At 38.4% G+C, this 25,774-nt stretch overlaps 1 protein-coding gene and 1 long non-coding RNA gene across 2 annotated transcripts; both read right to left on the bottom strand.

Moving 5' to 3' along the window:
* Positions 1 to 4,464: 4,464 nt before the first annotated feature.
* On the bottom strand, positions 4,465 to 6,775 carry LOC103743289 (disintegrin and metalloproteinase domain-containing protein 24-like). Its single transcript, XM_029569033.1, is given in 6 exon segments — positions 4,465 to 4,695; positions 5,239 to 5,450; positions 5,453 to 5,590; positions 5,593 to 5,948; positions 5,950 to 6,667; positions 6,670 to 6,775. Coding segments are annotated over 6 exon segments (1,539 nt in total). The 3' UTR covers positions 4,465 to 4,686.
* A 512-nt stretch (positions 6,776 to 7,287) lies between these two features.
* Positions 7,288 to 17,267, bottom strand: LOC115072298. The gene is made up of 3 exons (XR_003851343.1): positions 17,195 to 17,267; positions 14,529 to 14,603; positions 7,288 to 7,455 (listed from the first exon to the last, which is right to left on the bottom strand). It is a non-coding gene; the product is annotated as an uncharacterized LOC115072298 (long non-coding RNA).
* Between the last annotated feature and the right edge of the window lie 8,507 nt (positions 17,268 to 25,774).

Raw genomic sequence — 25,774 nt, forward strand, 5'->3', positions numbered from 1 at the left:
GGAAAAGCAAATGTGAAAGCTGGACATGGTGGCAAATATTTTTAATCCCAGTACTTGAGAGGCAGAGTCAGGTGGATCTCCATGAGATCAAGGCCAGCCTGTTCTACATAGCAAGTTCCAGGCCAGCTGGGGCTACAGAGAAACCCTGTCTCAAAACAAACAAAACAAAACCCAAAAACCAAAAAATAGCAACCATCAGGAATCTAGGAGGTTGATATTGAGACAAGTGTAGAACTAACTCAAGCTAAGAGACGGAGAGATTCACAGTCAACTGTGAGGAGCAGTTTGAGGGCAGTTCCTGCTTAGGAATTCAACCCAATAGAGAAGACAGACCCAGACCAGACAGAAAGCATTCCTTTCTGCAGTAACCGTGTTTGTGGATTCCAAACAGATGAGCAGCTACTATCCTACCTCAGAGTGAGCTGCAAAAGACAACCTTGGGAGCAGGAAGGATCCCTATTCTCATCATCAAGGAAGAAAAAGTGAATGGGTTGTCTTTATGGTGTTTTGTTTATGTGTCTGGTTTAGTTATTCTTTACTGTGTATTCTTTTTCATTTTCATTTTTAAAATTTTATGTGTATGAGTGTTATGCCTGCATTTATGTAAATGGACCCGTGTCATGCAGTGACAGCGGAGGTCAGAAGAGGGTGTTGGATCCCCTGGAACTGGAGTTATGGATGGTGGTTAGCCACCACTTGGGTGCTAGGATTCAAACCCAGGTACTCTGCAAGAATAGCCAGTGCTTTTAACTTGAGGCACCGCTCTAGCCCTGTTTATTCTTACTTAAATTTCTCTCACTATTATTTCTTGTGTTTCCATCCAATATACTTTTTGTCATTGTCACATTTCCAATTTGCTTTATCTAGTTTTTGCTTTTCCCCACTTCCCTTTCTTTTTATTTGTTAATGCTTTTCACTCTAATGTTTCTAAACTCTGAGTCTATAGTAAGTACCCTAGCTCCTTTGTTGTTTAATCTTATTACGGTTTTAGTTCTGCTTATTGCTGCATTCTGATGCCGCAGTTGTTCTTACTGCTCTCTACTTTCCCACGCTTTCATGGGGAGCGTAAGCCCAAAAGAAGATTGCCTAGTAAGAAGACACCCATAAAATTAAAGTGGGTATTCTTTTTTAAAAACCCTGAAAGACATAGCCATACTAACAGACACACAAAATGAAACAGAAACAAAAATATGACAAAGCACACAAACTTCCCAGTAATCAAAATGAAATATATGAAGTAGTTGTGATGATGGATAAAAAATAAAAACACGATGGAAAATACTGTCAATAGTTCAGATTGAGAAGAAAGAATATTATGGATTGAAGACGAGGTCATGGAAACATTATGTTTAGGCAGCCATAAACTAAAATGCAGGGCTGGGGATGTAGCTTAGTTGGCAGAGTCTTCTCCTAGTAAGCATGAAGCCCTGGGTACAATCTCTAGTACCACATCAACTGGGTGTGGTGGCATATATCTGTAATTCTAGTATCAGTGAGTTAGAGGTGGGATGATCAGAAGTTCCAGGCTATCCTTAGCTATATAGCAAGCTTGAGATGACTTGGGATATATGAGAATCTGTCTCAAAATAAAATTCCATCAGGCATAAAAACAACTTTCATGAACTTGGACATGATCAATATACCAAAACCTAAGAAACCATGAGGTAGAAGAAGGTGCTGAGATACAAACCAAATGTATGGAAAATATTGTCAATAAAATTATAGCAGAAAATTCCCCAACACAAACACACACACTCACACGTACAGGAGGTATTTAGAAACTCGAATTGTAGAAGATTCTGTTCACATCACATTGTAGTTAAACTGCTAAGACAACAGAACAAATAATATTAAATGCTGTAACAGGCCAGGCATGGTGGTGCCTATCTTTAATCCCAGCAGAGGCAGGCAGATCTCTGTGAGTTCAAGGCTAGCCTGATCTACATTATGAATTCTAGGCTAGCTAGGGCTACAGGGTTTCCATACTGTAAGATTAGACTAGGAAGGACTAACAAAGAAGAAATGAGAGTTGTAGGCTCCCTCTCCCCATGTGACAGAGTAAACAGGGGAGATCTTATGAAACTGAGAGACTCCCAACAAAAACCCATAGGCACAGAAATTCTATGAGTTGGACCTTTGCTCAAGGAACAGAAAGGGACTACTTTCATTTAAAATGAACCATCAGGAGGCTGGATAGATGGACCAGCAGTTAAGAGAGCTTGCGGCTCTTCCAGAAAACCAGAATTGGATTCCCAGCACCCATGTTGGGCAGCTCACAGCTACCGGTTTAACTCCAAGTCCAGGGGATCTGACACCCTCTTCTGGCTTCCACAGGTACCCACATGCATGTGTGCATATACAAAGGCACATACACATACACTTAAAAAAATAAAAAATAAATCTTAAAAAATAAAACCACTAGGGAAGGACATATACAGTAGAGTCTTTGCCGTACATGTATAAGGCCCAGTACTCAAATCCAGGCATCGTAGAAACAAAATAAAATAAAAACAGAAACAAAAAGAGCAAAAGAAATGAGTAATTTTAGTTGTGCATTGTGGAACATGTCTATAATCCCTGGTCTTGGCAGACTTTGGCAGGAGGCACACAAGTTAAAAACCAGCCAAACTACAGCTCTGTAATATAATTTGAGATCTGGTATAGTAATCCCCCAGCACTGCTCTTTGTGCTCTGGATTGTTTTGGCTATTTGGGGTCTTTTGTGATTCCATATGAATTTTAGGATGCTTTTTTTCTAATTCTGTGAAGAATGTCATGGGGATTTGCATGCACAAAATCCATGCAAACTCCAGCAGACAAAGACCCAGCACAGAACTGTGGAAATGGCAGCAGGGCCAATTTTAGGTGAAGAACTTTTGGCAACTGATAACTGCTGGGACTCTAGAGAGGCTGACTAGGCCCCAATGGATGAATCTGCACCGAGTGATGTCTGGGGACACTAACTTGACTCAGTAGGCCTTAACGTAAAAGACAGAATGCATAAATTCCAGTGTGTAGTGGGGTGGGGGTATGGGAGGGTACCAATGCAGAAATGGGTATAAAGATGGTTAAGATGTTCTGTATAAAATACACAAAAATTCAATAAAAATTTTACAAAAAGACCCCAGCCAGATGTACATAATAAGACTCTGTCTTAAGCCCCCACTTGGCTGCTCTGAAAAGCCATCTCCACATTGTTTCCTGTCCAGCTTCCCCTTCCTGGCAGCTACCTTGGCCATGGAGTCCAGTAGCTTTTCCACCAGAGTCCTTGAACTCTCACTTTCTTTTTCCTATGCTGCATCAGATCACCAGTGTCCTCTTCTGAGTCAGCCATGGCCCTGAACACCAGTGTGCAAGTCACCACTTAAAAACTCAAAGAGAAGGAAGCTGTGGAGGAGGCAAAGAATGGAAGAGATGCACCTGCCAGTGCGGTGCTGAGGAGGAGAATGGAGAGCAGGAGGCTGACAATGAGGTAGATGAAGAAGAGAAAGAAGGTGGGGAGGAAGAAGAGGAGAAGGAAGGTGATGATGTGGAACAGGGAGATGATGTGCTATGGACAAGCGGAGAGGTGAGGATGGTGAGAATGATGATGATGACTGTAAGAGGCAGAGACTGATGAGGAAGACTAGACAGCAAAACAAAAATCAAACTTAAAAAGCCACTGAGACTTGGTCCCCCTCCACCTCCCATCTCAGAATCTAAACATGTCACCTTGGAGTAGAGAGGCCCGCCATCCAAGCCAGCAGCACCACATGCAGATAACATGTGCTTTCCTTCACCCCACCAGAACAACAACATGAATTTGCAACAGGGGAAGAAAAAAGAACCCAAACTTCCACAGCCTGTTTTTTTGTGTTTTTTTTTTCCCAGAAGCACTTCAAAAGGAAAATTTGTAAATTTTCCCTATGTTTTCTATTTTTGTACGTATTGTAATGGGTCAGACACTTATAATAAGGGGTGACCAAACCAAGCCTTCAGAGCATTTTCTGTCCTACTGACTACTTGTGACTACTTATGATATGACTATGTACATTATAATCTTAAGGGGAAAAAAAACCTTATAAAATAAAAATAAAAAAACAACGATGACAACAACAATAGCAAAAACAGTCTTACTCCCAGCATGCTAGTGATGAGAAATTACTGGAATGTGTATATACCTAATTGTACTATAAGTAGTTAGTTTGTATGCAATGGCCAAAAAGGCCAACGATAAAGGTTTCTGTTCCCCCCTTTGTATCTATGAAACTGCTATTTATTCATTTACTGGGGGCGGGGCACGAGGCTGTTTGATGTATGTATTAAACAATGTCGCATAATAAACTGGAATTTTATTTTGCTGGGTTGTTTTTTAAGAAAAGTCCCTGTCTTTAAAAAGAAAACTAAATCAAGCAAAATAAAACTTAAAAATAACTAAAATTTCTTCAAATGATGAAAAGTAAGAATATGCTAGTTTTCATCTTTATTGAATGGTAATATCATATTATTCTGAGCCATTATAGATCACTGGGATTGTATATCTGTGATTTCTGACACACAGACACATACATTAACATTTCTCCTGCCAGGCCACTAAAACTTACTGCATGGAAAATTTCATTAAATGTTGGGATTATTTTCACAATTCATTAGATTTGCCTAGTTTGCATCGGTTTGAAATGCTGGACTCTTCTTTCTCCTTGATGGTTTATCCTTCCTGTAAATGCAACATAACAAACAGAAAATCAAAATCATAAAAATAATCCAAAAGAGTAATCTTAAATGCACAGTTGCTGGCATCTCCCTTTTCTTTCTCTCAGAGGAGATGGGCCACTGTCAATACGCCCTCCACTGCCCTCTACAGAGCAGAGTGGTGGGTCCCACCCACGGTTGCAATGGCAGTGGTGTTTATTGTTGCAGACCCCCTCCATATTGCATGTCTTTGGCGAACATTCACTTGTCCAAATCGACTTACCGACACACTTCCTGTGAATGCACACATGCTCCGGACCACAGCTTGTGCCATCTTTTACATTGCCAAGGTCAGGTAGGGTCATCCCAAAATGATAGTCAGTACCCCAACAGGTGACACCATTGAAGTGACTCCAAAGCACGATCTAATGACTTCTCAAAAAGGGAACCTCTTTCACTTCTTCACACTGAACTCTCCCACAGAGAATATCTGAGCTACTATATTTCACATATGTTCACCATACCACAGTTACCAAAACGATTACCACATTTCCCTGTAACAACTGACCAGTGCACTCCTGGCTTCCTCACCAAAAGTTCTTTGACACTGTTCATCGTGGTTATTACATCTCTTTTCATGGCAGTAGCCATCACCCCTGCAAGGGCTCCCATCCAGCACGTAGACATCTTCAGGACACTCATGTGACGTTCCATTGCACCACTCTGGAAGGTCACATTCATTGTCCTCTTGTCTACACAGAGTGCCTGGTGGCAAGATGCACATTCATAGCAACAAAGCCCAGAAGCACAGAGTGCTCCCGATTTCAAAGTGCAGCCTGGCAGACAGCACGGATCTTCTTCACACAATATGGAGGATCCACAATTGCACTCCTCTCCTTGTTCAACCACACCATTCCCATGTCCAAAGGGTCAGGTGGGGTGTATATGCAGCTTGTTTTGGCAGCAGTTGTCCACAACACAGCATAACTACAATTGCTAAAATTCCTGGAATGGTTTGCTGTTAGAGCCATTACACATGGTCCTGTCCCACATGTACAAAATCTCCCATCATGTGGTATGCCAAAATTATGACCTATTTCATGTGCCACAATTTGTCCAAAGTCAAAGAAATTCTCTCCCAGGAGACTATCAACTCCACAACCAAAAGTCGAATTGCATATTGTTCCAACATAGGCTATGCCAAAATACTTCTTAAAATTATGATGTACAAAAAGGTGTGCAATATCATGTGGCCTATGGAAATTCTCAATTGGCAGGATGTGGCAAGAGATTATATATCTTTTTAATTTCCATAGGGTTGCCATTATTCCAGATCTGAAGTCCAACTAGAGCAACATTAACATCCACTGGAAAGAATAAGAAACTTATTTTATTCATAAAGATGAATATATCTTGCATCACAAGTGAAGTATTACTTCCTCTAGAAAGGAATCGTCCATGGTCTACAACCAAGAGCAGCTCAATGTACCGTCTGTGAGTCTACCATATCCCATAGTCACTTTGGATCAGGGTGGAGTTAGTGCTCTCTTCAAGCTTCACTTGCCATGCTATTTCTTCTTCTGTTAATCCATATCTCATGGCGGGTAATTCTGTCTTCTTGCTGTCCATCATATAAATCAAATGCTCAAATGTGGATGAAAAGTTCTTGGGCTTGATTTCATAAGCTGTGTCATTTATCTGTAATGTTCCTCTAAAGCCTCCAAAACAAGTGGTAAGAGCAACCATGTACTCTAGGTCTCCTACAAAACCAAGGTAGTAGCAGTCACTCTGGACAAAAGGTTGGTTCTCAAGGAGATTGCCTTGGTCACTGTGAGTGAATAGAGAGAAGTGTTGGGATACCAAAAATGTATTAAGCTTTATGTAGATAACATGTCTCTGGCCCCCAAAGTGCAGGCTATAGGACAGCCAGCCTTTAGGGTGTGAGTTTCCATTAGTGCCAGTGACCCTCAAGGGTATCACCACTTCTGGGGGGGATTGTATTCAGCACACCAAGTCAGAGGCCAAACAGAGAGAAAGAGCAACACTCTCAAGCACAACTTCAGGAGCATGGTCCTCACATGTACCAGCACCTCACCCAGAGCCATCACGTCTTATGAGAGAGCAAAGTGGGGTGGGAGGTGGCTCTGCTGTTTTGTCTTCCCCTCATGTTGGTTGCATGCAGCACTGATCTTTAATGGTCTATCTTTTGGGAAATCTGATCCATCAGAGAAGCAGGACTACAAGAAATAGGAAAGACAAGGCAGATATAGAAGTGGCTTAATTATGAACAGCTCAGGGTAGAAGGCTAGAGTGTTATTTGTACAGCTTAGCCCAAGGTGTGACTCTAGCAGTGCATTTGATTAGCTCTTTAATTTTGGTGAAGGACAGTCAGACTGTGGGTGTGCAAAAGAATCACAACTGGCTGCAGGTTGATAATTCTTGCACCTTGATGAAAGACACATGGATATTTATGTACCTGTGAGACCATATCTACACAAATGTAGTAGAAAGATGAGCAAACAACTTGTTTTGGTAAGAATTTTATTTATACATATTTAATTGAATAATATTAATAGTTTTTTCAATTTTATATGGTAAATTATTCCTAATTCTTTGTAGACATGTGTAAATGACTATTCTCCTATGTTACTTTCTCTCGTGACCCTTAACATGCATTCTCATGCAACAAATCACTGCTCACTTTGTCTTACTTTAGCTTTGTAAATTTTCAGAAAGCATTAACTTCCCTTCAGAAGTGTTGGAACTGTCCATAATGGGGATCTTCCTGCAATAAAACAATGAACAATATTATAATCAAACTAGGTATGCTATTTTGATAGATTTTTCCCATTGCATTTGTATTTGATTATATTTATAGAAAGTTCATTTTCCAAGTCCTCTAGCCATATAAAAAGAAAAAGAAATCACACTCACTGGAAGTTTAATAGTTTGGCATGGGAGAATACTGAAACCAGAACAAAGTGTTTTCAGAAATGAAAAGAAAATCAAGGAGACTCAGAAAGAGGAAAAAGTTCAGGAAGGTAATGTGGTACTGGAGCAAAAATCATCAAAACTCCTGGCATTTTAGGATTAGAAGGTAAATAGCCCAAAACATCAACCTTCAAATGGATTTCAGAAAAAATTTTTAAAAATTTTAGATATATATATATCTCATAGAAAAATATAAATATTGAAAAATTTGTCTCAACAGTGCAAATATACCAGGATATATTTATGAAAGTGAGAAGTCTGGGAGCAGCAGGGTGCCTGGCTTACAGCAATGATTAGCTGCCTTCTTTATAGTTAAAAATGCTCATAAGGTAGATAAAGTATAGATACTATGATACACACTTGGGAAATGTAAATGGATGATACAGCCCTTAATGATCAGTATAGGTGACTAGAATAATGGTCTTAATAACAGTCTGCAGGGTGTGTAGATTTGTGGGGCAAAGATTCACTCAAGACTCTGCCAATATGCATTGAGTATTGAACACAAAAAAAATTCCTGTTTTTATTGACTAACTGAAAGTGCTCACAGGGCTCATGGAGTCATTAGGGTGATGAGATTAAGAACTGTCTGTTCTAGAAAAACAACCATAGAAAATTAAATCTGCTATAGGAGAGGATCTAAGCATTCTGATCAAGTACCATTTCTCATAATAGGGATACAGAAATAAAAGATGCCAGATTCAATGCTCACCCTTTCCTGGATCCAGATCCCATTTCACCTACATTTTATTTTATTTTGGTCCTAAAGCCTACTTCATTCTAAAATAATTTTGCCATTGCTTACAGAATCTTCCCTTCCTAAAAAGTAATGGCAATCTCTTCTTTGTTTCCACTTCATTAAGGAAAGATTTTCCTACTTATTTTTAGAAACTTGTATCTGGACAGCATGGATCCCAGCACTCTCAGAATCCCCCCCCATTAATCATGCCTGCCTGATATTGTCATAGTTTGCTTCTATTGCCAGTGCCCTTTGCAAACGGCAAAGCTACTGACCTCTCCTCACACCACTATTTATCTTTGTTCTTTATTCTTTCACCAACCTGCTGAATCAGTCTTATTTGTATACTGCAAAAGTTTGAGTATCTTTCTTCTCCACCAATAACCTTCCCCAAGCTTTCGTTATCTTCAGCAAGCATGTGAACAACCTACACAGCATCTGATGTTTGTTTATTTATGCTCTTGAAACTCATCCTCAAGGACCGTTAGGCACAGATCTATAGTCATACCCAATATCATGTTATCATCAGCCACCGCTGACCAAATCACGCAATCCAATGCTACTCTTCTTTCCAGCTTTTGGCATTCCTATTATATGCTGCCAACACTGCTGGAAATATGAATCACAGAGTCCACTGAGAGGGATAGTGAAGAGGAGGAAGCACATAAAATTTGAGTTAGATAGCCCCACCCCTCGGTTCATAGCTTCAAGTTATGAAGTTTTTTTTCCCCCAAATACTCCCATACTATTAATAACTTGTGACTTCTTGTCCACAGTATTTTTTAACTTTCCAATTTTCTATACTTTTGCAATAGCAAACAGGATCCTTAATTGAAATTTAGCATTATATTGGTGAGTTTTTAAAAAATTAATATTACTGAATTTCAATCATGGCGGCTTAAGTTGAACAATCAAGGATACTTCTTCATTTAATACTTTTTTTTGTCTTTTTGATACAGGGTCTCCCTGCAGCCCCAGCTGTCCTGGAACTTACTATGTAGAACAGGCTGGCCTTGAACTCACAGAGATCTGCCTGCCTCTGCCTCCTGAGTGCTGGGATTAAAGGCATGCACCACCACGCCCAGCCATTTAATACTTTTTAAACTCAAGGTTGGGTATTTCCTGAGTCTTTGGTATGTCACTGAACATTCAGCAGAAGACTTGTTTTAGAACTTATCCTTATTTTAAAGTGGCAAAAGTACCTCCATTGCTTGGGGAAAGTAATCAAGTAAATAAAGAGAAGGCATGCTTTACAAAGTGCCCATAGACCACAGAAGAAAGCAAAATCAGTGAAAGGAATCTTTGAGGACAATGTCTAGAAATTATGAGTAAATTCTGACATGTTGATTGGCTGTTTATGTCTACCCTGATATATATTTGGTTAAGATTACAGGGTTTTAATATTTTGTGAAAGAAAGATAATTTACTAATAATATTATTAATAAAGAACATAAAAAATATCAGAATTTATTCCCAAAACCTCATCTTGTCACCAGGTCATTGGCAAACAAACTTAAAAGAAAAATTGAGCCTGACTGTCTTCTCATTCCCTCCATCATTTTAAACTATGACTAAAGAGGTTACAGCTCTTGAAAGACTGTAATTTTTTCCATCATATGAATATGGAGTGCTGGCTTGTGAGATGCTTAGTGGGTAAAACTCTTAGAGCCACACCTGACGACCTGAGTTTGATTCCTGGAAGCCATGATGGAAGAAGACAACCATTCCTGAAAGTCATTCTCTGATATCCATACTTCCTGGCACACACACACACACACACACACACACACACACCATATATATCATACATACATCGTATACATACAGCATACACTCACACACAGTATACATACATATCATGTGCACACACCTCATATACTCTCACACAAGCATCATAGAGAGTCATACACACACGATACACAAAAACACATAATGCATACAGATCAAACACACACACAATAGCAAGTTAAAAAGGATGTGTAGTGCTATAGTAGTACAGAGATCTCAAAGCTGTCATGCAGCATCTGTTATTTACAGTTTCATCAAATTAATCAATTCTATAGCTTAATCATCACTTAGCCCTCACCACCATTTACAGTGTAATTCAGTATTTTTGAAACTATGAGTAACAATACTTTAAAAACCATTTATAGCATCTCAACCAAATAATAAGGGACATACCCTTTCCCAAAATCAGAACAACTGGTAAAGAATCAAGGTAGGGGTGTGTGTGCATATGTGTGTGTGTGTGTGTGTGTGTGTGTTCACGCATTAGTTGTTTGATATTTTATTTTTATTTTCTATGTGTATGAGTATATTGTTTGCATGTGTGTTAAGTGCACCCGTGTTGTGAAATGCCTGTGGAAGTCAGAAGAGGGCATTGAATCCCCTGGAACTGGAGTTACATATGATTGTTAGCCACATTGTGAGTGCTGGGAAACAAACCTGGGTCCTCTCCAAGAGCAGCCAGTGCTCTTAACCACTGAGCCATCTCTCCACCTCCAGTGTACTGGTTATTTGTATTTCTATTCGTTAGTTCTAAACTTTTGAATGACTTACCAAGAGATGTACTAATGATTTCTGGGTATGTTCCTATCCATGACTCATTTTTAAAAACCATTTTAAAAGCAAAGATCTTTACTTGAGACCTCCCATGACAAAGAGAATATAATTCTTTTTTCCATTGTCTCTCATTTGATTAAGTTCTAGATTCAATTACCTAGCAACAAGAGCCTTTCCAGCAACAGAACCTGGTAACTAACTGGGTGATATTCCTTCCCACTATGTCTCCACCATCTCAAACAGTTGTTATTTCTACTTACACCTCAGGATGAAAAAATCTGGCTTCCTTACTATTATGCTACCATAGCTTTTCAGTATGAACAGATCTCATTTTCCTTGCTCCAAATTCATATGTTCGTCTACACACTAGAGACATTTGACCTTCTGAAACTTTTATTATGCTGTTACCCTGGTCCCAGGTTATTTCTTCAACATTCAGCCACATTATGGAATATTTGAAGCACTTACAGTTCCGGAGAAAAGTTCCTACCCACCTTAGAATTCCCCTAAGTAATTCAGACATAAGTAATCATCTGTACCTTCCTTCCTAAAGTCAATGACTCAGACATTTTACAGCTGAACATGACATGCCTTAGCTATGCTAAGTTCTGACCCATAAAAACAGGAAAAAACAATGTAGAAGTGGAGGCGTGATGAATAAAAATATCATAGGCACAAATTTCATTGTTAAATTGGTTGTTTTCTAAATACTAATCAGAAGAGATTTTATTTAACTGGTTAGCGAGGGCAAGCCATGGAAACAGGTTTAGCTGTCTATTATCTTCAAGGGTGTGCCTCTAGGATTGGGGATGAGCTTGGTAATATCTGTAAATTTGGTGTCTCTCGTGTTTTTCCACTGCACATCCACCTTAGTTTGCCTTGTTCTCCACCATTTACCACACTGAACTTTTCCACTTTTATCCGACTTTTATTGTAACTGGTTTTTAGGAGACCACATTTGACTTGATAGTTTCTATCTCTCTATCGACTTGATAGGGATGCCGACACAAGGTAACACAAAGTTAATGGCTTAAGCATGATAAATTTATTTCATGACAGTTTTGAAGGCTAGACATCTAATACCATGGTGTCCTCAGGACCCCAAGTCCTCTGATCTTTCTAAGGAATGATTTATTTCATATTTCTTCCAGATTCTGCTAGTTACCTTTTTTTTGTGGCAGCATAATTGTCATCTTCACCTACTGATCTCTGTATCTAAAATTTCCTTTTATAGGGACACCTACTTAGATAATATATGTGTGAGTCATAGAATGTAACAGTAGACAAAGAAGGTCTTTATATAATGTTATATTAATTCATTGGGAAGATATGAACAATTTTGAATGTATATGCATTGAATTTCAGAACACTCAAATATTAAAACATTTTAATGGATTTGAAAGGAGAAATAGACAAAATATAATAACAGTGGGAAACTTTAACACCTCACTTTCAATAGTGGCTATGATATCTAGACAGCTAATAAGTAACAGAGGATTTGACCAAAACTATATCACAGATTAACAAGCATATTTAAAGTCATCTAACACAGCAGAGCCTATTCTCTGCCACCAGGGACAAAACACTCTTCAGTACTGATTATATGTTATAATACAGACTATCTTAATTATTTTCAGAAATCCAAAATTGTATCAAATATCTCTTTTGAATTAAAAGTAATGAAACTAGATTGTGTGGTGCACACTTGGAAGGAAGAGGCAGACTGATCTTTGTGAGATCCAGGCCAGCCTGGTCTACATGGAGACTTCTAGGCCAGCTGTGGCTACAGGAAGAAAACAAAACAAAAAACAAAACAAAACAAAACAAAACAAAACAAAAAGGGCTGGAGAGATGACTCAGTGGTTAAGAGCACTGACTACTCTTGCAGAGGACCCAGGTTCAATTTCCAGCACCCACATAGTAGCTAACAACTGTCCATAATTCCAGTTCCAGAGGAATCTGACATCTTCTGACCTCTGTTGTCATTGCATGACATGGTTTCAATTACATACATGCAGGCAATATACTCATCCACATAAAATAAAAATAATAAATAAAATATTTTTTTAAAGTAATGAAACTAGGAGCTAGAGAGATGGCTCACTGGTTAAGCGTCTTGGCTGCTCTTGCAGAGGACCCAGGTTTGGTTCCCAGCACTCAAGTGGTGGTTAACAGCTGTCTATAACTCCAGTTCCAGGGGGCCAATGTCCTCTTCTGGCCTCTGAGGGCATTACATGCATATGGTGTATTCACATGCATGCAGACAAAACAGTTATGCACATTAAAAATAAATAATCAAAACATTTTTGATATATATTTTTATTGAATTTTTGTGCATTTCATATAATACGTCTTAATCATATTTAGACTCCTATCCCTATCAGCAAAGTATAACGCAAATGAAACTAGAAATCAGTAACAAGGAAACCTAGAAGAAATTCACAAGTGCATGAAAGTTACATGATACTGTTTTGAATAACCAATGGGGCAGACAAGATCAAACAGAAAAAAAAATATGACCCAACCAAAAATGAAAACAAAGACATTCCAAAACTTATGGGATTTAAGGGAAACTGTGCTTAAAAGATCATATACAGCAACAATCAATAACGAATTAGAAAGATCAGAGTAAACTAACTCTGAGCCAGAGAGATGACTTAGTAAAAGTGCTTGCCAAACAAGTGTGATGACCTGGGTCCAAACCCTGAATTTCTAGGTAGAAGGAAATATCCCACTCCAGAAAGCTGTCCTCTGATCTCTACATACAGAACATGGAACGTGCACGTGTATACACACATGCATATCACAAATTAATCATAATAGAATAAACTAACCCCCAAAATTAACATAAGGAAAGAAATCACAAAGAACGAGAATAAGAAAATAATAGGGAAAACCCAATAAAACTAAAGGTAGGTTTTAAAGAAAAAAAAAGCCTCAAGAAACTGTTTACTAAACTAAGGAAATGTGAGAATACTCAAATCAAGCCAAATCAAATAAGATCAGAAATGAAAGAGAAGACATTGCAATGGGTGCTTTGAAATTAAAAAGACCATAAGCATCAGTTATGAACAGTCATACATCAACAAATTAAATAACCTAAGATAAATGTATAAAATGAAAAGATAAGCAGCTTGCCAGAATTGTTTTATTGAAATTATTAACACATGATAAGTATACAAATTAGTGGGAGTTGCTGTGATAGTTTCGTATATGTATATATTGTGCATTGGTCCTGTCCAATCACAGTTCAACTCCACATATGATATAAAACATGATATTTGTCTATGTCTAAGTTAATGTCTCTTAATGTGGTATCTTTCAGTTTAATTCAGTTTCCTGCAAATAAGAGGATCTCCTCCTCCTCCTCCTCTTCCTTTTCTTCCTTTTCTTCCCCTTCTTCATTTTCTTTTCTTTTTTGAGGCAGGATTTTACCTTGTACCCAGGCTGGCCTTGAACTTGCAATCCTCCTGCCTCAGTGTTGCAATTACAGGCTTGTATCACCTTCATCTAGCTCATTCGTCATTATGGCTAAGTAATAGTTCATTGTTTGTAATTGTACTTACCATAGTACTCCTTATTCTTGTAGGCCAGCCTTCTTCATTCCCAATCCTGTACTTTCTGATGTGTGGTCCTGTAATCTGCAATTAATATTGCAGATTAATATGAGCAGGTAGGCTTTCTCTTAGCCTAAATATTTTTCTCTTGCTTCTCTCAAAGTCTTTTTGGAGCCCTCGACACCTAAAATCATGTTTTATTTACCTTTTAACTGATTTTCAAAATACAGATTTACTATGTTCTTATGTTAGTGACTTATTTTTTGCAAGTTACAAATCAGCCTTCCTCATTTGTTCAAGAATGCATTGTATCCTTTAGTAGAGTTAAAGAGAAAGCTATCCCAAGTAACGGTATCTGTAATACCCAAATGTTTTAAACTTATAAAGAGAATCATGAATGGCTTTCCTCATAGAAAGAGGCCAGGTGGCATTGTGCTGTTCAGCAGTATGACCTCAAGATATTTTTGCTCTTCCCTTGCTCAAAGAATCTGAAGCTAAGGTTTTTATATGATTTTTAGTCATTACTATTTAAGTTGCACATGAACTGTCTGCATAGTAGCTCTGACTTTGGAGAGTCAATTGGATTTGCTATCAGGGCAAGATAGCAGACTAGGAATTCTCCAGTTCCATTCCCCTCCCCCTAAAGAATTCCAGCCAGCAAATCCGCACAGACATAATACCTTCATGAATATCGAAGAATTTTGTTGGAAGGCTGAAATATCTTTTTTTTTTTAAAGACAGAAATGAAAATAGCCACATGAGAAAGTAAGAAGAACGATTCCACATTGTGTCCTTTCTGACCTAGCTGACATACTACTGCCTGCTGAGGATTCCTGGGTACTTGCAGCTTTTATAGAGTGAGAAGAGAGTTGGGGGTGAACATTCAGCTTCCCCACTGTTCAAGGACCCTGTTACAGGAAGTACTTTTTTGTATCACTCAGTGTGAACCATTGAGCATGTTAGCAGAGCAGGCAACATATAAACAAGGAACGAGTGGGGTTCTTACGCATTGCTACCATTGGAAGCATACTACCAGAGAGGCTAGTCAACAGCACCATTTGCAAGGACAACCAGCAACTCTCCCAGACTTGAATCTCTGGGTAGGCTTCCTATCAAGCCCCAGCGTTTTCCTTGAACTGTCCCCAGTCTAGTGATCACTTACAAAGGAGAGATCTGGTTTGACCTACTTCTACCTTCCAAGCTTCTATTCAGTCAAACTCCATTGCAATCCGGATCTATTCCCAGATTGAAAGACAGGGGAAAGTGGGTGACTAACCATGGAGAAGAAGGTAGACCCACCCAGGCTCACTGACCAAGTACTAATTCAAAATTTTCAGTTTTCGTCTACCAAGGCTATCCAAGGGCAGAGTGCAAACCCATGTTTATGCCTATTCATGGAGTGAAGAGCCCAGCCCTAGCCATCCCAAGTGCTGGAATAGTGATTCCAGAGACCTTGCTCAACCTTAGAACTGAACATGTGGACCTGCCTAACTTTAGATTCCAAACGTAGCACTGGGGGAGGACAACCTATAGCATCTTCTGGTAAGAAGCAATCACAGAGCCCAGCCAGCAGAAACTAGTTGACGGTTGTTCCAGACTGTGTAGCACAGGCAGCAGTTCTGCTACCCAGAACACAATTAACAGGCTGTGATGGTTTGAATGAAAATGTCCCCCATAGGCTCCAAGGATTTGGACATTTTGTCCTCTGATGGTGGTGCTGTTTTGGGAGGTTTTAGGAGGTGTGGCTATCCAGGAGGAAGCATGCCACTGGGGGTGGGTGGGCTTGGAGAGTTCTTAATCCTTGCCAGATCTCCAGTTGCTCCCTTTCTTCCTGTGCCTGTGTTATGCTGTGAGAACTTAACTTCTGCTGCTCCTGCTCCAGCCCCCTCCAGCCACCATGCCTCCCTGCTATGACGGACTGTAATTACCCTGGAATTAAATGCTTTGGTCAGTGTTTCTATCACAGCAACAGAAAAGTGGCTAATATACAGGCTAACCCAACTAGACCCTAGTCTAATGAGGTCTGTCTCTCTGCTGTCACCACAAGTACTTAATTAGAATTACGAACTGAACTAGAGAATAAAGTCCTGCAATTACCAAAGAACACCAGAAAATGCTGGAAGAGAGGAGGGTGCGTCAGCAAATGCTCAGGAATACAAAGATTTTGAAACCCCAGTGAAACATGAAAGAACCAGAATAAACTAATGTTCAAATAATGGGCTCTGTAAAAGTAGGTATCTATGAAGTGACTTGAAAAACAATTCAGAATAATACTCAGTAGGAAAGCTCTGACAATGGAATTGACTAAGCAGAAGAAAAAAATCAGTAAACCCAGGGACAACATCTGATATTATTCAGTCAAAAGAATAATTTTTTTTAAAAAGTGAAGGTCAATGATAATTACGAGATTCCATTAGGAGAACAAATCTATATTTAACAGAATTTGATGAAGGAAAAGAGAGAAGGCACAGAAAATGTATTTAAGGTGATAATGCTGCGAATTTTCCAAGTCTAAGAAAAGATAACAACCTCCAGGTTGTTGTAGGAAGCCCAGTGGCTCACAAAATTCAGTGCAAAGAGGAATTCACAGATACTATAGAATCAAAAAATCAAAGACAAAAAGAAAGAATAGTGAAAACAGCATGAGGTAAGAAATATATCCCAATGCCCCTTACCCATTGCTCTGCTCTCCTGCTCAAGGCATCAGGTGCCTGTGTTTGAAGTCACTAGACAAACATAGGATTTCAGTATCTAGCACAGCTTGTCCCTAACTCTGTGTTTCAGAGATGTTAGTGGAAGGTGGGAGGAAAAACAACAATGCTATGATTAAACACTTGTCAGAACATTTGCCAACAAGATACAATGTGTCATAGCCTGTAAAATAGAAAAGGTAAAGTATATGGGGCTTGATATTAAAAAGAAAACTTTTCTATCACTGCTTTATCTATCTCTCCTGTGTGGCCTAATTTTTCATTTATCAGATTAAAATTATATGATTTTTCTTGAGAGTTGAAGAGAATTTTAAGTAAAAACAGTGGTTAAGAGCACTGGCTGCTCTTGCAGAGGACCCGCGTTTGAGTCCCAGCTCCCACACGGCGGCTAACAACCATCCATAACTCCAGTTCCAGGGGATCCAATGCCCTTTTCTAACCTCCGTGGACATTGCACAACACAGGTGTACTTACATACATGCAGGCAATGCACTCATACACACACAAAATAAAAATAATAAATAAAATATTTTTTAAAAATAATTAAGCAAAACTGGAAACCACAGCTAAATTGTTGAATTGTCTGTCCCATTTGGCATCCTTGTGATTAGTGATGCCAGGGGGTGTGTGGAGGGGTGTGGTTGGCAAGCTTTCTATGTGATGTTGACGTAGGTGTCAAAAACCAGTGGACGAGTTTGATATGTTGGGCAATCTTTGTGATAACTAAGGTCTTGGGCAACCACATAACTGAAAAACAAACTAGATTGGAATACCTGGAGACTGGTGAGATTTTGCTCTGTGTACTTATGCTAGCAGGTGGTCAGGTGAGGTGGTGATAGATGCATTCTTGTTCAGAGACCCATCGGTAACAAATTGTTTGCTTTAGACAGCTAACAGTAGTTTGTCAAAATCCTGAAAAATATGTTAAACTATCAATAATGTCCTTAGGAAATACATATTCAGATGCCTTATTTCTGCAACAAATACTTGAGAGAAACAGTTTAAAGGAAAAAACGATTTATTATGACTCGTGGTTTCAAAGGATTGAGCACATGGTCAGATAAATCCATTGTTTGGGGCCTGAGTGAAGCAGAACATCATGGTGGCTGGAGCGTACACCAGAAGTTTCCCATCTCATTGCAGCTGGGAAGCAGAGAAAAATAATGGGAAGAGGCCAGGAAAAGGCACATCCAGAGGCCATTTCTTCCATCTAGACCCTACCAACCAGTCCTGTCGTCTCCTGAAAATTCTCTTAATGTAATTCAATAGATGATCAACCAAATCACAGAAAAATAACGGTTTTATAAACATCATATAGACAAAATTTACATGGTTTCTGTTCCTCAAGACCTCTCAACTAAAAGTAGGGATCAGTCAACTCAATGTGTAAGAGTAAATGGATATGTGAAACTCCACAACAGACTTAGGGATAATATGTGAACACTCACCTTCTTGAACCTCCTTTAAGACACAATACTTAACTTTATATATAAAACATATTTTTTCTATTCATCCCTTATCCCTTATATTAATAAACTAGTATAGTCAAATTCAGTTGCATTTAAATTTATAAATCCGAATATATAACTTTCAAAAAAATTTTCATTTATGTGTATGAATGTATTGCCTGAATGTATGTAAGTGCACCTGTGCTGTGCAATGCCCGAGGAGCTCAGAAGAGAGCTCCAGGATTCCCCTGGAACTGGAGTTATAGATGGTTGTTAGCCGTCATGCTGGTGCTGGAAATTGAACCTGGGTCTTCTTCAAGAGCAGTCAGTGTTCTTAATCGCTGAAACATCTCTCCAACCTCTGAATATAGAACTTTTTAGTTCCATGTGTCCAGGAGAAAATCACAAACCATAAAATTGTCATCCATAAACCTTATACTTTAAAATAAGGTGTGCCTTCAAATGAAATATTAAAATAAAGAAAAGTTGAATTTAATATTATCATTATGGATACAGATGAAAAGAAGTTCACCGAATTTGGCTTGGGATAGACACATCATCAAACTTTTCCTAGAATAAGTTTTGATAATTACTGCTCTACTTGATTTTTTTTAAATTAATTTTATGGGGTTGGGGGTGATGGCTCAGCAATTGTGAGCACTGGCTGCTCCTGCAGAGGACCTGGGTTCGATTCTCAGCACTTACATGGTGGCTAACAACCATCCATAACTCCAGTTCCAGGAGATCTGATGCCCTCTTCTGACCTCCTTGGGCATTGCACAACATGGGTGCACTTATACACATGAAGGCAATACACTCATACACGTAAAATAAAAATAAAATATTTTTAAAAATTAATCTTACTTTTTTTACTTTATGTGTATGAGTGTTTTGCTTGCATGTATGTAAGTACATCACACACATGCCCCACTTGATTTTTTAAGCACACTTGTATTACAAAGAAAAAGAAATCCATGTTTCTGCTTCATCTACACTGAACCTAACATGTAGTGCTGCCAAAGGTACTTGGAGTTTGAGCAAATTCTAAACCCTGCTTTGTCCTTATTAACTAGACCTCAAAACAGAATTGAGCTGTTTGACCTAATCAGGACTTTGACTTTCAAAGTGAAATCAGCCCTCTCCTCATGAATATAATGTAGGGGACTATTTATTCTCTATAATTCTTCAAGTTAATAATAATGTTAGTCAGCTATGGAGTTGAGCAATCTCATGAGCATTTCTTGGTCAGCCTCTATTCAGGAGGTTGTGCTCAGAGTTTGATTCCTCTCTGTAATTTTCTGACTCTTGTGCTGGCACCAGGAAGGCAGTACCTGTTCTTCAGTCTTGCGTTCCCACACCTGGCTCAATATCTTGTGGAAGCAAGAGTGCCTGGTCTTTGTTCCTCATTAATGGTAGAGTGAAAACAGGCTCTGCAATCAATGTCTTTTATGTCCGCATGGTTAGAATTAATGCAGACATTTGCCAATAAATCTGGTATTGGGCTTTCAGAAGATTTAAAATATTTAAGTGCTCAGGTCCTCATTTTATAAATACTAAGTCAAGAGAAGTTTTGCACATCCTTGAAGCATTTTTGTCAACAATTTTTTCAAAATAACAAAGGAATAAATGTGTGGGATAAACCACAGCAATATTAAGGAAATGACTTCTGCTTAATTAAAATTATCATAGATGGGATTTTTAAAAAGTCATTGTATTGCCATCAAAATGGATTTCAGAAGAGCTGCCAAGTGAAAAACCCATCACACATCTCCATGCACCTTCAGCAAGTTGCACATTGCTACTCAAGAGAAGCTCCTCCCTCCTAAGCAGTGCTTCAAAGAGCAGCCCTCTCACTGTCATTTCTTTAAGCCACTCAGTGGTGACCAAGGTTTGAGATTTTATAAAATCATGTTTGCCATTTGGTCTTTTTTCCTTTCAATATCTTCCACAGATCACCCCACAATTACTTTCTGGCACCTCTGAAATGAGATTTTGCCATTAATTTTGTTCTTCTTATCTTTACTTAAGATAGCAGTGAAATAGAGGGAAAAAATAAGTATTTATAGTTAGAATAACCCTGGTTCCTAAACAAACTATGTAAGTAGCTCCACCGCTCTGAACTTCAGTTTGATTATTTCAAAGGCAGCTAAAATAACTAGTTCAAAGACCATAATATAACATATATGAGAAAATATACATTGCCTACCACAATATAAATTCTCACTAATATTATACTTTCCCTCCACTCCAACAGCCAGAAGGATATTATATCTACTTATAGCATCAAATTTACTATTTCATTATGTATTTATAAGGCACATTGAGCTAGTCAGTCTGGTGGCCATGTCCTCTTGGGAGCACCAAATTGTGTGGGAGGAAAGAATTAAATAATTACATAAATCTATGCCTATTTACAAATTATAAATATTAAAAAAGGGGGAGGGAATACTGTACACACCCTGACTGCAGACACTCATCTCATGGTCAGGCAGCTGCCTCTTTTCTAGGAAAATGTCAGAATCATTAATATCCAATATATTGTCATGTCCCAGTTGCAGTTGCATGAAATGCTTTCAAGTCATATTTGATTTTTATAAAGTGAGAAACAATACTTGAGTTTATAAGACACACATACAAAAGTGTATGGTTCTATTTTAAAGCACTATTAGAAAGACTAATGTCACTAATGTTTGTTAAGAAACTGTCAAATTGTTAATAGATTTTCACCCAACAGACTATATGGTTTACTTGTATTTAGGATATCCTACACATAAGATTTTCATTGCCAATATAGAATGGATGATATATAACATCATATCAAGTATGATTGTTCACAGTGTGAAGCTGAGTTCTAGACTGTGTGAAATAGGAGGTAGAGGGCAGATAATATCCTCCTATCCTACATCTGATACAGGTCATCTCTGAAATCAAGACAGCATGACCTGGGCAGAGTCCAGTACCCTCTGTACCTCTTCCTCAAGCACCTGCAGCCATGACTTTGTCCAAAGCTACCTACACAAGCCTGCTCAAAGTGAATCATGCTCTAAAAGCTGGATGGAAATTTATTTATTTTTAGTTATAAAAATAGAATTTTATTTTTAAACCTAGAAAAAGGTCCCAGATTTTCAACATACCAATCTGTATGTAACATCCTGTCATATTTACATGCCCTCCTCTTTGTATAAAGATAATACTATTTGGAATCATGATTTCTATAGACTCATGCATTTTCCTTTCATTATTTCATATTTTTACCTTCATTTTTAATGAAGGATATTAATGTCAATTGTATTTTTCAGTTGATGTCTTTAGTCTTGTTTTCACTGGAAAATTATTTTCTATCCAATATTTGGGGTTTTTACAAATAACACCATAAATCTTTTCTTTGAACGTAGTTTTATCTGACTTTAGATGACATCTTTAATGGTCCAAAATGAATTTCTTTGTTAAAATTTTTGGGGAAAAATTATGGTAAGTTGTCTTCTACAGCTATTGTCTTTAAAGTGCCCCAGAAAGAATTCCCATCTTTCTTGTTACTTATTTCTTAACAACTTATTTTGTTTATTTATTTATTTTCAATTAATTTTTTGATATAGAAAATTTTATTTTTTGCTGAATTTTTCTGCTTTTCTTACAATAAAATTTGGTGGTATTTAAATTGCTCCCTTATCTACATATCTCCCCACTGTCCCCAAGTGCAATTTCATGTACTCTCATATCATAATACATATAATATAGCCTATAGATCCAATTTGTGTCCTTAAATGTCCTTCAGTGTGGGTCTATTCACTGGGCCCACCAACAGTCCCATCCCTGTAAGATCTCCTCTTTCCTCCTCCCAGCAGCCATCAGCTGCCAAAAGTTCCTTAGGTTGGACTGGGATTTCTTTTTTTTAAGTATTTTACTTATTATTTTCAGTTTTTGTGTATGGGTGTTTTTGTCTGCATGCAAGTAAGTGCACCAAGTCATGCAATGCCCTCAAAAGTCAGAAGAGGGTGTCAGATTCCCCTGGAACTGGAGTTAGCCATCACATGGGTGCTAGGAATAGAACCTGAGTTCTCTGCAAGAGCATCCAGTATTCTTAACCACTGATACATCTCTCCAGTCCTGGTATGGGATTTCTTTTTTTTTTTTACCTACTTTCCCATGTCTATGCTGGGATTTTGTCTAGCTTGAGCTGGTATAGGATTTATGCATGCTGTCACCATTGCTATGAGTTCATTTGAATAAATGACCTGCTGCCTGGAAGATGAATACTTTGTGGTCATTCCCCTTGTCTGGCTCCTACAGTTTTTCTGCTCCCTCTTCCTAAATGATCCCAGAGTCTTGGAAGACAGATGTTTAAAATAGGTCTTTTCTGCAGGGATAACCATTCTGTGGCCTCTTGTTCTTGACACATTAGCCAATTGTGGGTTTCTGTGTTAATCACCATCTACTACATAAGGAAACATCTCTGGTGAGAGTTGAGATATGTATTCATCCTATGTGTAGAGGTTGCATTGAAGATGGGTCACTTAGGGTTAAGCATCTCACAGGCACTTATTTTCTGCATTTGACCAGTTCTGGAACATTGTAATAATTTCCATCTATTGCTAAAAGAAGATTCTTTGATGAATGGTGAGATGTATACTTGTCTGTATATATGAGGATGAATATTTAGAATAAAGTAAGAACTCATGTTGATCTAAGTATGTGGCAAAAATAGGTTTTTCTCTAGGATCTCTGACCTCCCCAGCCATGTTTACAGTACCACACATGAGGTCCCTTCCGTTAAGTGGGCCTTAATTCCAATTAGATAGCTGTTGATCACCCCCCAAGATCAAAGTGCCACTACTGCATCAACAGCAATAGTTTGCTGGGTCAGTTGTTTATTAAGATTCATAGCTGGGTAGGACCATTGATTGGTTTTCTCCTTGGCAGCTTGTATAATATCCTCTGATACTGTGACAGCTAGTCTTCAGAGAGGAAGTTTCCACGTCAGTTCCAGCTCAATAGTTCCAAGTCCTATGTCCTAAGTATATTCTGTCTTCTGTCACAAGGTCTTACCTTTATATTCTGGGATACAATCAAGGGCTGTGGCAATAGCCTATGTTATTTTGGGAGTCTCTTGGACTTTCCTGACCAACACCTCGAAGGTCACCTGGCACTGTGATTTTTGTTATATAGCCTTCAGCTATGCACATGCAATTGTATATTTATTGTATGCGTATTTTTCAGTTAACTTTGAACTAATGTGTTTCCCTCTGTTTTTTTCACACCACCTAAGCATTATTTGTTTATCCTCTCACTCTCCCGTATAGCCCTCCCTAACTCCCACAGTTAAAGTACCCCCCTTTTCCTCATTTCCTCTTTTTAAAAAGGTTTCTTATGCATGGGTTTGGATTTATGGCAGGTACATCACCCTGGGCCTCTCATAGAAATTTCTTAAATTTTATTTTATGTGTAAGAATGTAATGCCTGCATGTATGTACATGTACATGTGTTGTACAGTGCCCATGGAGGACAGGAAAGGGCACTGGATCCCCTGGAACTGGAATTACACATGGCTGTTAGAGGCCATATAGGTGTTGGGATTGAACTGGATCTTCTCCAAGAACAACCAGTATTCCTAACTGCTGAGCCATCCCTCCAGCCCCCACCCTCCTATTTCCTCCTTAATAGTCTCCTATTACCCCTTTCTGGAGCATCTTCCTACTCTTTATCCCCATAGTTCCTTTCCATTTTCCTGGCTCCTGTGTTTTTATACCAGGTTATATTCTCATATCTAAGGATTTGAAGCTAAGATCTACAAATGAGATGGAACATGGGTGGTTTGTTTTGATTTTCTTATTTGTTATGAATCTGTTTAAGTTATTGATCTCTTCTTGGTTCAACTATAGTGTTTCCATGTTTTAGATATCCATTTCTTTTAGATTTTCAAATTTAATAGGGTTTTTAAAGTATTCCTTTATAATGTTCTGGATCTTTCTGGTGTCTGTCTATAATGATTCTCCTTTCATCTCTGATTTTGTTGATTTGGATTTGTTTTTCTTTCTTTTGGTTAACTGGGCTAAGGGTCTATCTTGTTTATCTTTTCAAAGAACCAGCTCTCAGAGTCATTGATTCTTTGTATTGTTTTATTTCTATTTCATTAATTTCGACTCTGATTTTTGTTATGTCTTCTTGTCTGCTGGGTTTGAATTTAGTTTGTTCTTGTGCTTCCAGATTCTTGAGTTGTAGCATTAAGTCATTTGTTTGTGCTCTTTCTGAGGTTTAATGTAGGTGCTTTGAGCTGTAAACTTCCTTCTTAGGACTGCTTTTAATGTGTCCCAGAGGTTTTGCTATGCTGTATTATCATTTTTATTTAGTTTCAGGAATACCTTTATTTATTTCTTGATTTCTTCTTTGACCCATTCATCATTCAGGAGTACACTGTTTAATCTCCATGAGTTCATATAGTTACCAGAGGTTCTTTTGCTATTGATTTTAAGTTTTATTGGATTATAGCCTGATAGAATATATGGAATTAATTCAAATTTTTGTATTTGTTGAGGTTTGTTTTGTGCCTTACTAAATGGTCAGTTTTAGAGAAACTTCTGTGTACAGTTGTCTCCCAATTGGGTAGTTCCTCCAATGGGTGGGGCTTGCCACAGAGTGTGGTCTATGGGGGTGTGGCTGGGAGCCATCTGGGAATCAAAGCCCTGAGCCAAGCGGGAGAAGCCGCTAGCCATGGGGAAGCTGAGAGCCATGGGGATATGCAGATATGCGTGAGCCATGGGAATGCTGCATGCAACAGCTGAAAGACAGAATGGACTGACTTTTAATGGACCTGGGGTAATTGCTGGCCCCAGAGGTGTGAGCGAATTATGGGCATTGCACAGTCTGATAAGGTGGGCTCTGAGGGGCTAGGCACTGGGTACTCATTCCTTTGTAAGTTAATAAATACACATAAAATATATCACGTGGTTTGTCTGATCGCACAGGAGACCCAAAGAGAATTTGGGCCACAACAGTGTGTTTTCTTTTTTGCTTAAGTGGAATATTTGTTAAATATCTGTTGGTATGGTATGGCATTATTTAGTATGGTATCATTTGATTAAGATTTTTTTCCTCTTTG

Source organism: Nannospalax galili, unplaced genomic scaffold, assembly GCF_000622305.1.
Source record: "Nannospalax galili isolate Female #2095 unplaced genomic scaffold, S.galili_v1.0 scaffold242, whole genome shotgun sequence".
In the NCBI taxonomy this organism is placed as follows: domain Eukaryota; kingdom Metazoa; phylum Chordata; class Mammalia; order Rodentia; family Spalacidae; genus Nannospalax; species Nannospalax galili.